This window comes from Leguminivora glycinivorella, chromosome 7, assembly GCF_023078275.1.
Source record: "Leguminivora glycinivorella isolate SPB_JAAS2020 chromosome 7, LegGlyc_1.1, whole genome shotgun sequence".
NCBI lineage: Eukaryota > Metazoa > Arthropoda > Insecta > Lepidoptera > Tortricidae > Leguminivora > Leguminivora glycinivorella.
Window position 1 is genome coordinate 14,992,974 of NC_062977.1, and position 12,606 is coordinate 15,005,579.

General features: G+C 38.0%; 2 protein-coding genes across 2 annotated transcripts; one reads left to right on the forward strand and one right to left on the reverse strand.

Annotated features, from left to right (window-relative positions):
• The first annotated feature begins 73 nt into the window (after nt 1–73).
• On the forward strand, nt 74–7,197 carry LOC125228211 (BTB/POZ domain-containing adapter for CUL3-mediated RhoA degradation protein 3). Its single transcript, XM_048132688.1, is given in 4 exon segments — nt 74–476; nt 2,335–2,594; nt 5,317–5,725; nt 5,728–7,197. Coding segments are annotated over 4 exon segments (876 nt in total). The 5' UTR covers nt 74–310; the 3' UTR covers nt 5,769–7,197.
• Nucleotides 7,198–9,413: 2,216 nt separating this feature from the next.
• Nucleotides 9,414–11,028, reverse strand: LOC125228043 (INO80 complex subunit B). The gene is made up of 3 exons (XM_048132490.1): nt 10,862–11,028; nt 10,425–10,780; nt 9,414–9,962 (listed from the first exon to the last, which is right to left on the reverse strand). The coding sequence occupies exons 1-3, from the start codon at nt 10,911–10,913 to the stop codon at nt 9,420–9,422; spliced, it is 951 nt and encodes a 316-aa protein (XP_047988447.1). The 5' UTR covers nt 10,914–11,028; the 3' UTR covers nt 9,414–9,419.
• Nucleotides 11,029–12,606: the final 1,578 nt, after the last annotated feature.

Consider the following 12,606-nt stretch of genomic DNA (forward strand, 5'->3'; position numbering starts at 1 on the left):
TGACAATAGACAAGATAAACCATTCAAGTGTCAAACTGATAGCATAGATTTTATGTACCTACAAATGTATTAAATATTTATTTAAAATAACTTATTAAACTGCGCTTGATTTTGTCTCGTGGAGATCTAAACTAGCTTTTGTGGTGACATACAGTTTAAATATTGCAAGTCCTATTATTATGACCGCTTAGATTATTTGGTCAAGTACTTAGGAGTTCAGGACAGCTCCTAAAATTTCTCGGCATTTTGTGAACTGAAGAATTGAAATCGTTTCGCTTTGTCTCCGCTGGACACTGACCCGACGGCAAATATGTCGGGTGACCACAAAACCTTGATAAAAGGGAGCCCATCCCAATATGTGAAACTTAATGTGGGCGGGACGTTATTTTATACCACGATAGGGACCCTAACGAAGAGTGATAACATGCTCAGAACTATGTTTAGCGGCAGGATGGAAGTGCTTACTGACTCTGAAGGTAAGTTAATCATTTGTGTTTTGTAATTTTTATTTCATATTTAAAAAAAACTTGCAAAAAATATTTTAGAGATACGGTTGTAAGTGGCCTACATTAGTCATAGTAAAGATGCTTACTGTAGTTTAGATGTATGTGAGAATTGCTTATGTTAGTTATGTCATTGAAAGAATTGGAGATTGGTTATGTGTTGGACTGTAGTGTTTGTTGCCCGTGTGGTGATGGGTTAAGAATTTCACCACCCCCTTTCTTCCCGTGGGTGGCGTAGAAAGCAACTGTGGGATATAGGTTAAATTGTGGCGTAGGCGAGAGGCTGGCAACTGTAACTGAGAGGTAACCGAGAGGGGGTGGGCGGCGCTTTCAGCGGGGAGCGGGAGTGGCCATACTGTACGATAGTACTCTTTATTATACTTTGGTATTGTTTTATCTCAATAACTGTCTAGGCATCCATTTTGTTAACACTTCTGCTGCCAGCAACCTGATGAGTTTACAAAGATGCATTATAAGTTGTAAGTACCTATAGCTAGCGTTGGCAGTAAATGTGTTGAGGAGTATAATGTTCTATAAGTATAACTTGTACAGGTTACTGCATCTGTTTAATGAAACAATTTTTTCAGTACAGATGGTGTTTTTTTTACGCACTAGTGCGAGAAGTGGTTCATTATATGCTAGGTCGAAACTTTGGAGGCTCATCTGTACTGAAAAACGTAGTACGATACACGTGCGAAAAGGAAATTCGAAACTTCCTTTTTTACGCACTTGTATCGTAATGTACTATGTTTTAAGTGAAATAAAAATTTTGAAAAAACCCCTGACCGCAACACAGTGGACCGATTTTCCTGAAACAAAACAAAAAAACTATCTGTTTATCAGTTCGGGAGCTATGGTGCCACAGACAGACACACACACAAAGAGACAGACAGACATATCAAACTTATGACACCCTGTCGTTTTTGCGTCGGGGGTTAAAAATGGCTCCCAATGATTTGAAATTGCTAATGTTTCTTATTTATGTTGAGCAGTTTCATGTGCTCTGTTTGGAATACAGACGTGAATTTATCTTTGTGTGTATAACACACATCACTAGACTTAACATAGCAAATTAAGCCACAATTGTAAAAGAGTAAAAAAAAAGAAAATAAAGCAGTAGTTCATTATAAAAAGTCAATGTCTTTAAGTGTGTTAACTAGTACATTACGACAAGGAAGTTCGGAATAGAATAGATGGGAATGTTTTAAATCGACACAAGTTACGAATTTCCTTTTAGCACGTGTGTCGTACGACGTTTTTCAGTACTCCGAAGTTTCAACCTGTCAAGAAATGACCCACTTCTCGCACTAGTGCGTAAAAAGAGCACCACCCGTACTGAAAAACATATTATATTTTGAGAAGTAAAGGAATAAATGAGTAGAGTAGAATGAACCTGAATAATATCAACCATTTACTTAAGGCAGCGTTCCCACTTTTTCAGTCGATGAGTCCGAAGGGCGCGTTATATAAGGGCGTCCGCGCTACGCCATCCTGAGTGTAATTAAAGGAAAAAAGCGTAGAGTAGAATGAACCTCAGTACATTTTGTATAGGAAGGACGTAAAAGGCGCGCCGCCATATTTAAAAAAAAGCGGCGCGGCGCGCGACCCCGCCGCCGCCACGCCACCTGGGGCGCGTCTTACGTCTTTCCATATACAAAATTACTCGAGAGTACTGAGGAGGCGTTTTTTGAATTACACTGAAGCGGCGTGGCGCGGACGCCCGTTGCGCGCCCCGAGACACGCGACGCTCTGGTGTGGCCGGTCACTTAAACACCCAACAAGATGTTCAATGAAAATCAAAAAAGTCTTAAAACTTCACCTTATTTTACAGGTTGGATATTGATTGATCGCTGCGGCAAGCATTTCGGTACAATCCTGAACTACCTCCGTGACGGCACAGTGGCACTGCCGGACAGCTACCGTGAGATCATGGAACTGCTCGCCGAAGCCAAATACTTCCTCATCGAAGAGCTGACGGAGTCCTGCCAGCAAGCGTTGCAGAAGAAAGAGAGAGAGGCTGAACCTATATGCAGGGTGCCTCTCATCACGTCGCATAAGGAGGAGCAGCTGCTTATTATGTCTACTTCGAAGGTTGGTAGAACATCATAGGATTGCATTTTTTAAACCAACATTAAATGTGGCTTTGTCAAATATATGTAACGAGCTTTTGCCCGGCTTCTTTCACGTTAAATTCGAACATTGCGGAATTTGCGGGATACTATGGATTTAAAAAAAAAAAACGAAATAAATATTGTTCAGAATTATTTGTTTAAATTGAAAAAATATATATATATATATATTTCTGTAATGGCAACACTTATAGAACACTGGCTACAAAATGCAGCTTACCGCGCGGAGCTTGACGCTAATTTTGAACCAGTGTTCTATAAGTGTTGCCATTACGAAATATATATATATATTTTTTTTTTAATTCTGAACAAATATATTGAATTGAATTGGAATGCTCCATACAAATTTCAACCCCCTTTTTAAGGAAGTGGGGGGGTTAGAAAGAGTTATATGTATAACATTTACAACAGCCCAGTGTCGGAGCTCCATAAGTAGCCTATGTCGGCTATGTCACTGTTCATCCCTTCAACTATCTCAACTTAAAACTCATGTTAATTCAATAAGAGTTTTGAATGATTCACGGTTATTTTCATTAGACTTATATTGACCGGGATATAGACCGTGATTACCTTTTTGATTTTTGTCGAGCTCCCGATATTTCGACGCAGTTGCATGCATCATGATCACGGTAAACTGACGAAGGCGGGTGGATGTTAAAGTTGCATAGACAGCGCGCGATCTACCCTCCTTCGCGCGCGTCGGCTGCGTTCACTTTCAGCGTTACCACTGGTCGCATTCACACTCGATGGTCTGTCCAAACACACTACACTCACAGTGTCACTACGTTTGTTCAATTCTGACTTCACCGGTTTTTTACACAAACAAATCACTGGATTCCATACATTAGATAGTTTGAAGCCATCCTCACGATTGAAATTTTTATATTTGTGAATCTCAATGGCTTCTCTTACCATTCTTCTTTCTTCATGTTAATTCGTCAGCTTTACCCATTTATAATATTACAATACAATACAATTCAGTTTGTAGCAAATTACTGAAAATATGCCTGAACTAGTTGATGCTCAAAAGCTGATTCAAATAGACTGGAAACCGCATGCCAACATGAGCCAAATAGCTGATGTGGAGTTATGCAGTTCCCATACATATTGTAATTAGGCCGCAGTCTGTCTGTATCAGCCCTAAAAAGTAGTGCATAAGGTCTGATGTACAGTCAACTACAAAGAGATGTATCCACTTTTTCGCCTAATTACAATGCAATAAGGTGAAAAAGTGGATGTATAAATCTCTTTGTAGTTGACTGTACACTGTACAGTCAACCAATTGGAATCCTAGGCCACTGTAGGACTATGTCATAGTAATATTATAAATCAGCTCGCTTGTCCTTTTGACATGGTTGTAGAGTGGCCTAGGGTTCCAGCAGTTAGGTACAGCCACATACTTGAATGTTCTATCAAATTAATTTTATCTCAGAATGTTGTGGTGTGAAATGTGGACTAGGGTCGGGTGAAATGTGGGCTATGGCAGCACAGGATTTAGGTTTGTTTTGTTGACAATTTTAAACTAGGATGTCTGGAGCACAGCAGATTATCTTTGTCATTTCCGTTTCTGATTCTGACTACATAAGTGACCTAATATAAATGACTCATACTGTTTACTCAAGTAGTTATGAACGGAAATAAAGAAAAGTGGGGCCAAACTGATGATAAATTCTAACCCTAGGCCTATAATAAGGCTAATAACTCACAACTTTTACAAGTAATAAGTAAAACGAACAATTGAGCACTTCCCGACAACTTTGTACATAGCCACTTCAGCAAATTTTAATTGATCCTATTTTGTTACCAACATTTAGTAATATAAGTCGACTTTCGTAAGATATATACAGGATAATTGTTGCAATTAAGAAAATATAGATACTAGAGAACCTTAATCATTAATGACGTAATAAAACTTACTTAAATCTCAATTCATCAAAACATCTTGGTAACAAAATAGAAATAATAAAAACAAACTTAACTTTTTCTTTAATTTTTGTACAAACTTTTCGAGAACTGCTGAATTGGTGACTTTCCATTAGAAAATGGTCCTTACGATTCATGTGCGAAAGGTCCTGTTTGTGATGGAAATATCTTATACACAAGTATTAAGAAACCCGTCAGATTCCCTTATTGAGTTTCTGCTGATATTGGAATACGCTGTGTAAATATCTATAGTGCCACCCTAAATAAACTTTACGGATTTCTAGTGTGTGTTCTAAAGTGGCTGTGTGGGTCGGTTCACACCGAATGGCAGCGGTTGGCAGCGACGCGGCGAGCACTATTAGGGTCGGTTGCTCCAAACCGTTTGTCATCGATAAAGCGTTCGTTAAATTTTATTATATGGGAAGTTCCATAGTCGTCTGCTGCGTGACGATGATGCGTCTGTCAAATGTGGTTGATGCAACTGGCCTTTAGTGTAAAATAATTTTAAATTAAATTGGCCGCGCGGCCACTTGCGGCACCGCGAAGGCCCGCGCGACCTAAGTCAGTCAAATGATACGTCTTTTTTATTATATTTACTGTTTTTTTTAATATGTAGATAAAGTTTTAAATTACCTCGGCCGCTGCCACCCACTGCTCCCCGCTGTCGAACGCTGCCGGTGCGCGGCCGCTGCCATTCCGGTGTGAGCTGACCTTCAATATAAAAATGTAAAAGCTAACATTATTCCCTTCTTTTATTCCAGCCTGTTGTGAAGCTGCTAATAAATCGCCACAACAATAAATACTCGTACACAAATACGTCTGACGATAACCTGCTGAAGAACATTGAACTGTTCGACAAACTCTCCCTGCGCTTCAGTGGAAGAGTGCTCTTCATCAAAGACGTCATCGGCTCCAACGAAATATGCTGCTGGTCGTTCTTCGGACACGGCAAGAAATGCGCCGAGGTTTGCTGCACGTCTATTGTCTATGCAACTGATAAGAAGCATACGAAAGTAGAATTCCCAGAGGCAAGGATTTATGAGGAATCTCTTGGAATTTTGTTGTATGAGAGCCGGAATGGGCCCGATCAGGACTTGATACAAGCGACGTCGTCGCGGGGCGCGGTCGGCGGGCTCTCCTGCACCAGCGACGAGGAGGAAGAGCGCTCCGGGCTGCACGACTCAGGTCAAATAAGCAGAATAATCAGTCTTAGCGGTTACAGTCGGGCTTGGCGCGCCTTCGTAGCTCTAAACGGACAAATGTCTGATACCAAGCCGGGTTCTTCTTGCCCTTTTGCTGGCTGCCGTGCTTTGGTCTTTAGGAAGTTGTGAGACGCCCGTCCTACGGGCCCTTTCTACACCTTGTGAGCTCTCTTCGAGATGTGAATGCAGAAGGAATGAAAGCAAAAGAGGCAATTTTATATTCCAAATAAATTCGCAATTATTTGATGGACAACTTTCTGTGTCTACATGTCTTTGTGTTTAGTGAATATAAAGTATGAAGAAATAGTATGTGTTATGAAGAAATAGTGCAAAAAGTGACATAGACTATTATAATTATTGTAAAGTCCAAAAATGAATAGTGTAATGAAATGTCCAGTATACGATTTTAAATAATTATAGTATGAACTGTATGTAACTTTTGTTGGATGCTTTAGTGTGCATGTTTGTTGTATTGTAATGAAATCTTTTCCATTTCACTGTAGGTGTTTTAAATATGTATGTCTATGTGTGATGCCTTATTTAAATACCCAGCAAAAAGGATGGGTTTACAATTCTAATTAATATGACATTGTATAACATGAGACATCTATGTGTATAAACTAGCCCTTACAGTGGATACGCTGCTACATTCAACAGTTTCTAAAAGTCTTGCAGTTCCGGCTGTTTGCAGTTTCGAATGTGCATTGTAGTGCCTCGTCAATACTGTGAAAAAGAGCGTATCCACCTCACACTAAATTATAGCGTCTTTTCAGTGCCAGATAGAAAAAATGACCGTAACAGTACCCAAGGCGCCGTCATATTTTAAGATTCGGGCGAAGCCTGACGTACGCGGTCCCAAGCCACCGGCGTCCTCATATGGAGTAGCAACCATAGAGTTGTCTCTCAAATGTACAGTGAGCTGCAAATACATTTGACCATCCTTGTACAAATATTTGCACGAAATGCTGTGTACAACCGCAGGCAATTATGGTCGTGCGATAAATGATAAAACATCTGGCTGATATCGCACTTATAAATAGTGCGATAGGGACGGCCTGATGTTTTATCATTTATCGCGCGACCATGCTTGCCTGCCTGTTCTACATACCACATCAGTATAAATTATATGTTAAGCTTAAATGTCACTTACACAGCTCAAATGTATTGCCAAATGGATGTTTAGTAATTAAGGTCCCTTTCCTGAATTTACTCAGCAACAGCTCACATTTGCATCCAAATGTTTACACTCAAGATCACTAAAAACTGGTAATTTTGTATACAAATTCTAAAACAAAACCTTGTTTGTTGACTTGTTTACTGCAAACTTGCCGGTAAAATATAAATAATATATTAGATTCTATTCACAAAAGTGTGACAGTGCCAGTGATTACTGATTAGTTGTAATATAATATGACAGGCACAATGTTATGGAATAAATACCAACATTATATAGTCTAGTCGATCTATTTTCACGTTCTGAAAGATTTATTAAATAATAAGATAAATCATTTTTAGGGCGCACACTAGTAAATTTTGCAACGAGGGCATAAAGTGACCCATATAATCAAAGCTAATTTCCGAGCGCAAGCGGGAACCGTCACAGGTTGAGGATACTAGGGCATTTACGCCAGCGTTGTATACTTTTTAAAATACGTGCACTTTAAGAATGGTTCGTCTCTATCTAATGGATGTTTCATGGAAACCATGAAGATTCTCTATTTCAAGAAAATGATTAATTTTGTTCTTAATCGGATCTAGATATAGAATTTCGTCACTACTTTAAAAAAAACTTGTATCTTCGTCTGTCAATGAAAAGAAAGTTGTAGTATGTATGGAACGCATATAGACTTATTGCGTTTTAACTTTGAGGAGCAGCGTGAGATACGAGATTTTTTCAAAGTAGTGACGATTTTAATGTGGGTTACTCAATAAACGCATTCTTAGAAGCGGACATTTTCAAAGACGTTGTCAATAAGGTGTTATTAAGCTGAGTTTAGACGTGCAAGTTTTGAGACATATGTACAAGTATATGCAAGAAAGAGATGTAGATATTTGATATTTGCCACTGGTGGAACAAGCGTGTAGAGGGCTAAGTCTTGCGGCCAACCGATTGGTGTCGGGCCACACATCAAAGGATCTTGGCGCCAATGGCCAACTGCGTTTACACGTTGGCGCTTCATTCAGTTTGTCGTCAGCCGTCAGAGAGGACAGTAGTGAAATATTTACGAAAATAATAAGTTTATCTATGCCAATAATAGTGTTGATTTTAGGAAATAAAATAACCTTGCAAATGTTTAATGTATTGCCTAAAAAAGATAAATGTGCTTATCAGAATATTCAAAAGTTTGTTAATATTTCAAACGGGGTTATTATTTTTTAATCAAATTTTGCTGACAACGTAAATGACCTAGAATTTCCTAGCCTTTTCCATTCTACGTCCAACTTTCATGAAGAGCCAATGCCAAGTGATTGGTTCGCCAATGTGTAAGCAGCGACTCTTATCTTGGCCAAGGGGTTCTACCAAGGGTTGGTGGAACCGTTGGCCACATGTGTACAGCGGCCGTTACCTATAGTTGCGTCTCAAAACTTGCAGCAATAACTTGCTGGTCTAAACTCAGCTTTAGTAGATAGTCTCGGAAAAAATCGTGCCTCTGATTCGATGGCTCATTGCATCTATTATCCCGCATTGTGCGTGACAGAGAGGCGCTACAACATATGCTAGCGGCGGCCATTAGATATATTTAACTGTTAACATTGATAGCCCACAAAATGGCAACACCAGTCGTGCATTTACAAATACGCGACGTGATTTGTTCGTATTGTCATGTTAATAAAGGTTAGATTTGACAACAGTTGACGCTTGATATCGCGAAACGTTTCGCCATCTAGTTCGACAGTCAAACTCGGGCATGATTTTTTCTTTAGGTTACTCACCTTGTCTACAGCACAGTATAATAAAGAGTACTATATACTAGTACCAGTGTCCGAGGTGTGTCTACAGTCACTGTTTAAACGAAAAAAGTCGCACCTGTACTATAGTCTAAAAGTCAGAATTCAGAATAAAATCTTTAATTATGTAACTTTCACAGTTGTATAATCTATTATAATTCCATTGGTGTATGTAATTGACGTATTGTATAAAATCTGTTCTATTTAAAAAAACTATTAAATTTTTATGAAGTAATTATATGCTCACTATTTAGCTGTCTTACAGTTTTTTATTTATTAAGAAATGTAACATTAGCACCCTGAAGTCCCTGAATCACACTCTCAAGTCTCAAATATAAATCTGATAAGACCTTGATTTTCTTTAGTTTATGATTTGAATGCTAGGTGATTCCATTATGTATAGAAAAATCACGTTTGTTCTTAAGGTAACCACAGACTAGACTCGAGTTTTTGATGTACTGTGATATTTACTAAAATCCAGAATAAATTCTTGACATAGATTGTGCCAATGTCCAGACGTCCCACAATGTGCGAGAGGCATCTATAGGTACATTAGGTACCTATTAATTTAAGAAATTAATAATAAAGCTATTATTTCCTATAAAATGGTTTCTGAAAGTTGGAGATAGGTGATGTAATAGGAGAAATTTCCTTACAAAAAAAAATTGTGGATACAAAAAACTCGAAGTTAAAGAAAAGAAAACAAGTCATGTTTAACCAGCTATAATGGTGACATTTCTTTTATAACATTCCAAGCTGCATAATGGAACTCCAGTTTTGGAACAATTATACTTCTTGATGTTTTCACAACCTTCAGCTCCACATCTGATAGGTTTAGGTGGCTCCCTCGGAGGCATTGCTTCAAGCGGAAATGGTAACCCAGGTGGCATAGATAATGATATCTCTGTTGCACTATTTTTATACATTATCATGGGCTCTTGCCTCTTGGCAGGCTTGCCTTTTTGAGAATTTTTCAGGTTTTTGGATTCCTGCTTTTTAAGTAGGCGGTCCATTGTTTTCTTTTTATCCTTTTCACGTTTTTCATCTGCCAGTTGCTTGCGCTTTTGTGATTTGATAGCTGCTTTTTGTATAGCTTCTGCGGTCATGACTTTTTCTTTGTAACCAGAGGGCAGTGCAAGCAGCACTTCACCTCCTGGACTGGTATCTTTGTCTGTTCCCCTTTCGTACATAGCCCTTTGTCTGGCAGTCATCATTTTGGGGTCTTTTGGTTTGATTTTCTTCAGTTCTTCATCAACCTGTGTAAAAAAAAATCAAAATTTACATACAAAGTGAAAAGCTTTTTATAAGTAGCAACAGTATGATATACCTAGAAGGTCATAAAATTAACTAAATTCAAATAATTTCGTTCATAGTGTTCGTAAATAATTTAGTTCACGCGATCATGAGGAAGCGGTGTAGCTCAATGTTGAGGAGGTGGCGCGCCAGCTCGAATGCCATCCTGTGCACGCTGGCTGACCGGTGGGACTCACCGTTGCTGAGGCATTGGGTGCAGCTACATGCCCCAATGTGTGTAAATTTATATTAATTTTAATTTTGTCTCTTTACTAACCCTAGATCTAAGTGTTAATGTATTACTAACAAAATATGGACTTTTGTTCGAAATAAATGCAATTTATTATTATTTATTATTATAGTACTGCAATAACATTTTAATAGAATTTTTATTAGTGTACATAATTTATTAACTAGATTATTACCTCTTCTAGTTTTCCAGATTTGATAGCATCTAGCCATCTTTCCTCCTCACTGGACGTCCCACTGTCCCTTCCTTTCTTTTTCTTCTTAGCCACCACTTTAGGTGGGGTACTTGAGGATGAGCCCGGCATGGATTTCCTAGAGTCGGAAGAAGACTTCATGGTTTGTGCTTTTAGTAAATCTGCAGCGGACGTTCCCGGAAGGTCTCTGCCGACCTTCATTTTAGACTTAAAGGACTTGTCCATAACATCTTCGTATGAGACGTCAATTGATGTATCACTGTCGTAATCATTCTCAAGTTTTCTCTTCTTGTGCTTCTTATGTTTGTGCTTTTTATGCTTTTTCTGGGGCGGTGTATCTGAAAATTTTGTCTTATTTATATCCTTAAGCTTGCAAAATAGTTAAGAGACTAACAAAGATGTAACAAACAATGCTTTACCTATAACGATTTCATCTTCTGTGGTACTTGGTTCGCGCAATCTACGTACCATCGTTAATTAATTTTGCTGCTAAACTGTCTAAAAAATATAGCGACGCTCGTAATAGAATAGACTGAAACAATATTATTGCGTCGCGATCCAAACGATTCCGATAAATAAAAGACGAGAACTGTCAAGTGTCAAACTCAAATGTCAGTTCGTATCTGTCAGTGCGAAAGTATGTTCAAGTTGTGTTTTACCCGTGGTTACGATCACCTTTCTCTCTCAGTGATAAGGTTCAATTTAGTATGGCAAAAAATGTGATTCCACAATCTAGTTCAATAATTCTAAATATATGGTTAACCATTCCACAATCTAGTTCAATAATTCTAAATATATGGTTAACCATATATTTAGAATTATTGAACTAGATTGTGGAATCACATTTTTTGCCATACTAAATTGAACCTTATCACTGAGAGAGAAAGGTGATCGTATCAAACTAGCGAAAACGGTCCACATGAGAGGGCATTGTTTGGGCTGGTGTCCCTCTCGCACGTGTTGCCAGTGTTAATGAGGTTACCATAGTAGTAGTATTTTTATCTGTATATTACCTGACTTTATGGCCGGCAACAGACAGTCTTAATTTCATAATCTTAAAAAATCATAATCTTATGAAATCAGATCGAGTGCACGGATTCCCATACAATTTCGCAACTGTCTACACACAGTCTTAATTTTTAAGATTATGAATTTTTTCAGATTGATCTGACAGATTGCGAATAATTTGAATTTTAAGAATGTGTGTGGCAAGGCAGTCAATCTTATTTTATAAGATTATGATTTTTTAAGATTATGAAAATTAAGAGGCCTTATTCCTAAAGACGAGCGTTTTTTGCAAAATAGAACCTTTTTCATTCAAAATTATAAAGAAACTATAAATGATTATTAAAAAAATGATAATGTTCCTAAAAGTACATATCTTAAGCTAGAAAGTCAATTAGTACTACTTTAAAATATGTCTTTTTATACTTCAAAAAAATCAGTTTTTTCGGAAGACGTTTTCAATTTTCATAGTGGGATAGCTCGTTTAGAATCGTGATTGTGCTGTTAAAAATGTTATTTGGGGTAATAAATGATCACAATCCTATTTGTTATATCCTGTACGAGTTAGCTAATACTTTGACATTTTAAGATTTACTTGAAATGGTGAATAAATAACCTTCCGTATCCTCCCCATTTTTTCGATAAAAAGAGGTTTACATTATGTATTTTTCCTGCGATTCCTGCATTTTTTGTAACTCTTAAATAATATTATCCTAAACTAGAACTTCTTATTGACCTATAAGAAAAAAATCATACATATAAGACATACCTTTCTGTCGATAGATATGTTTTTAAAACACCTAAAATTCGAATAAAAGACACTGTGCTAACGCGAGCCCGCTCAGTCTGCGCCGAGCGCTCGAAGACAACGGACCTGCGTTTGATCGTCCGGCGCACCTAGCTTTCGTAAGCAGCTCGATAGTTCCGAGAAGTGCCGTAAACTGCGACTAAACAAATCTTGATCCTTTTTACACCTTATGCAATTTTAGCATTCGACATGCTTTTCATATGATTTTGGATTTTAAGTTATACGTGAAGTTTGTTGAGAGTTTGAATTATTATTATATTTTGGGACCAGGATGAGGTTCTGGTTCTCATGATGATGGAGTCAGGCAGGAGATGTTCAACAGAACTGCTATTCTACTTATCATAACTCCGC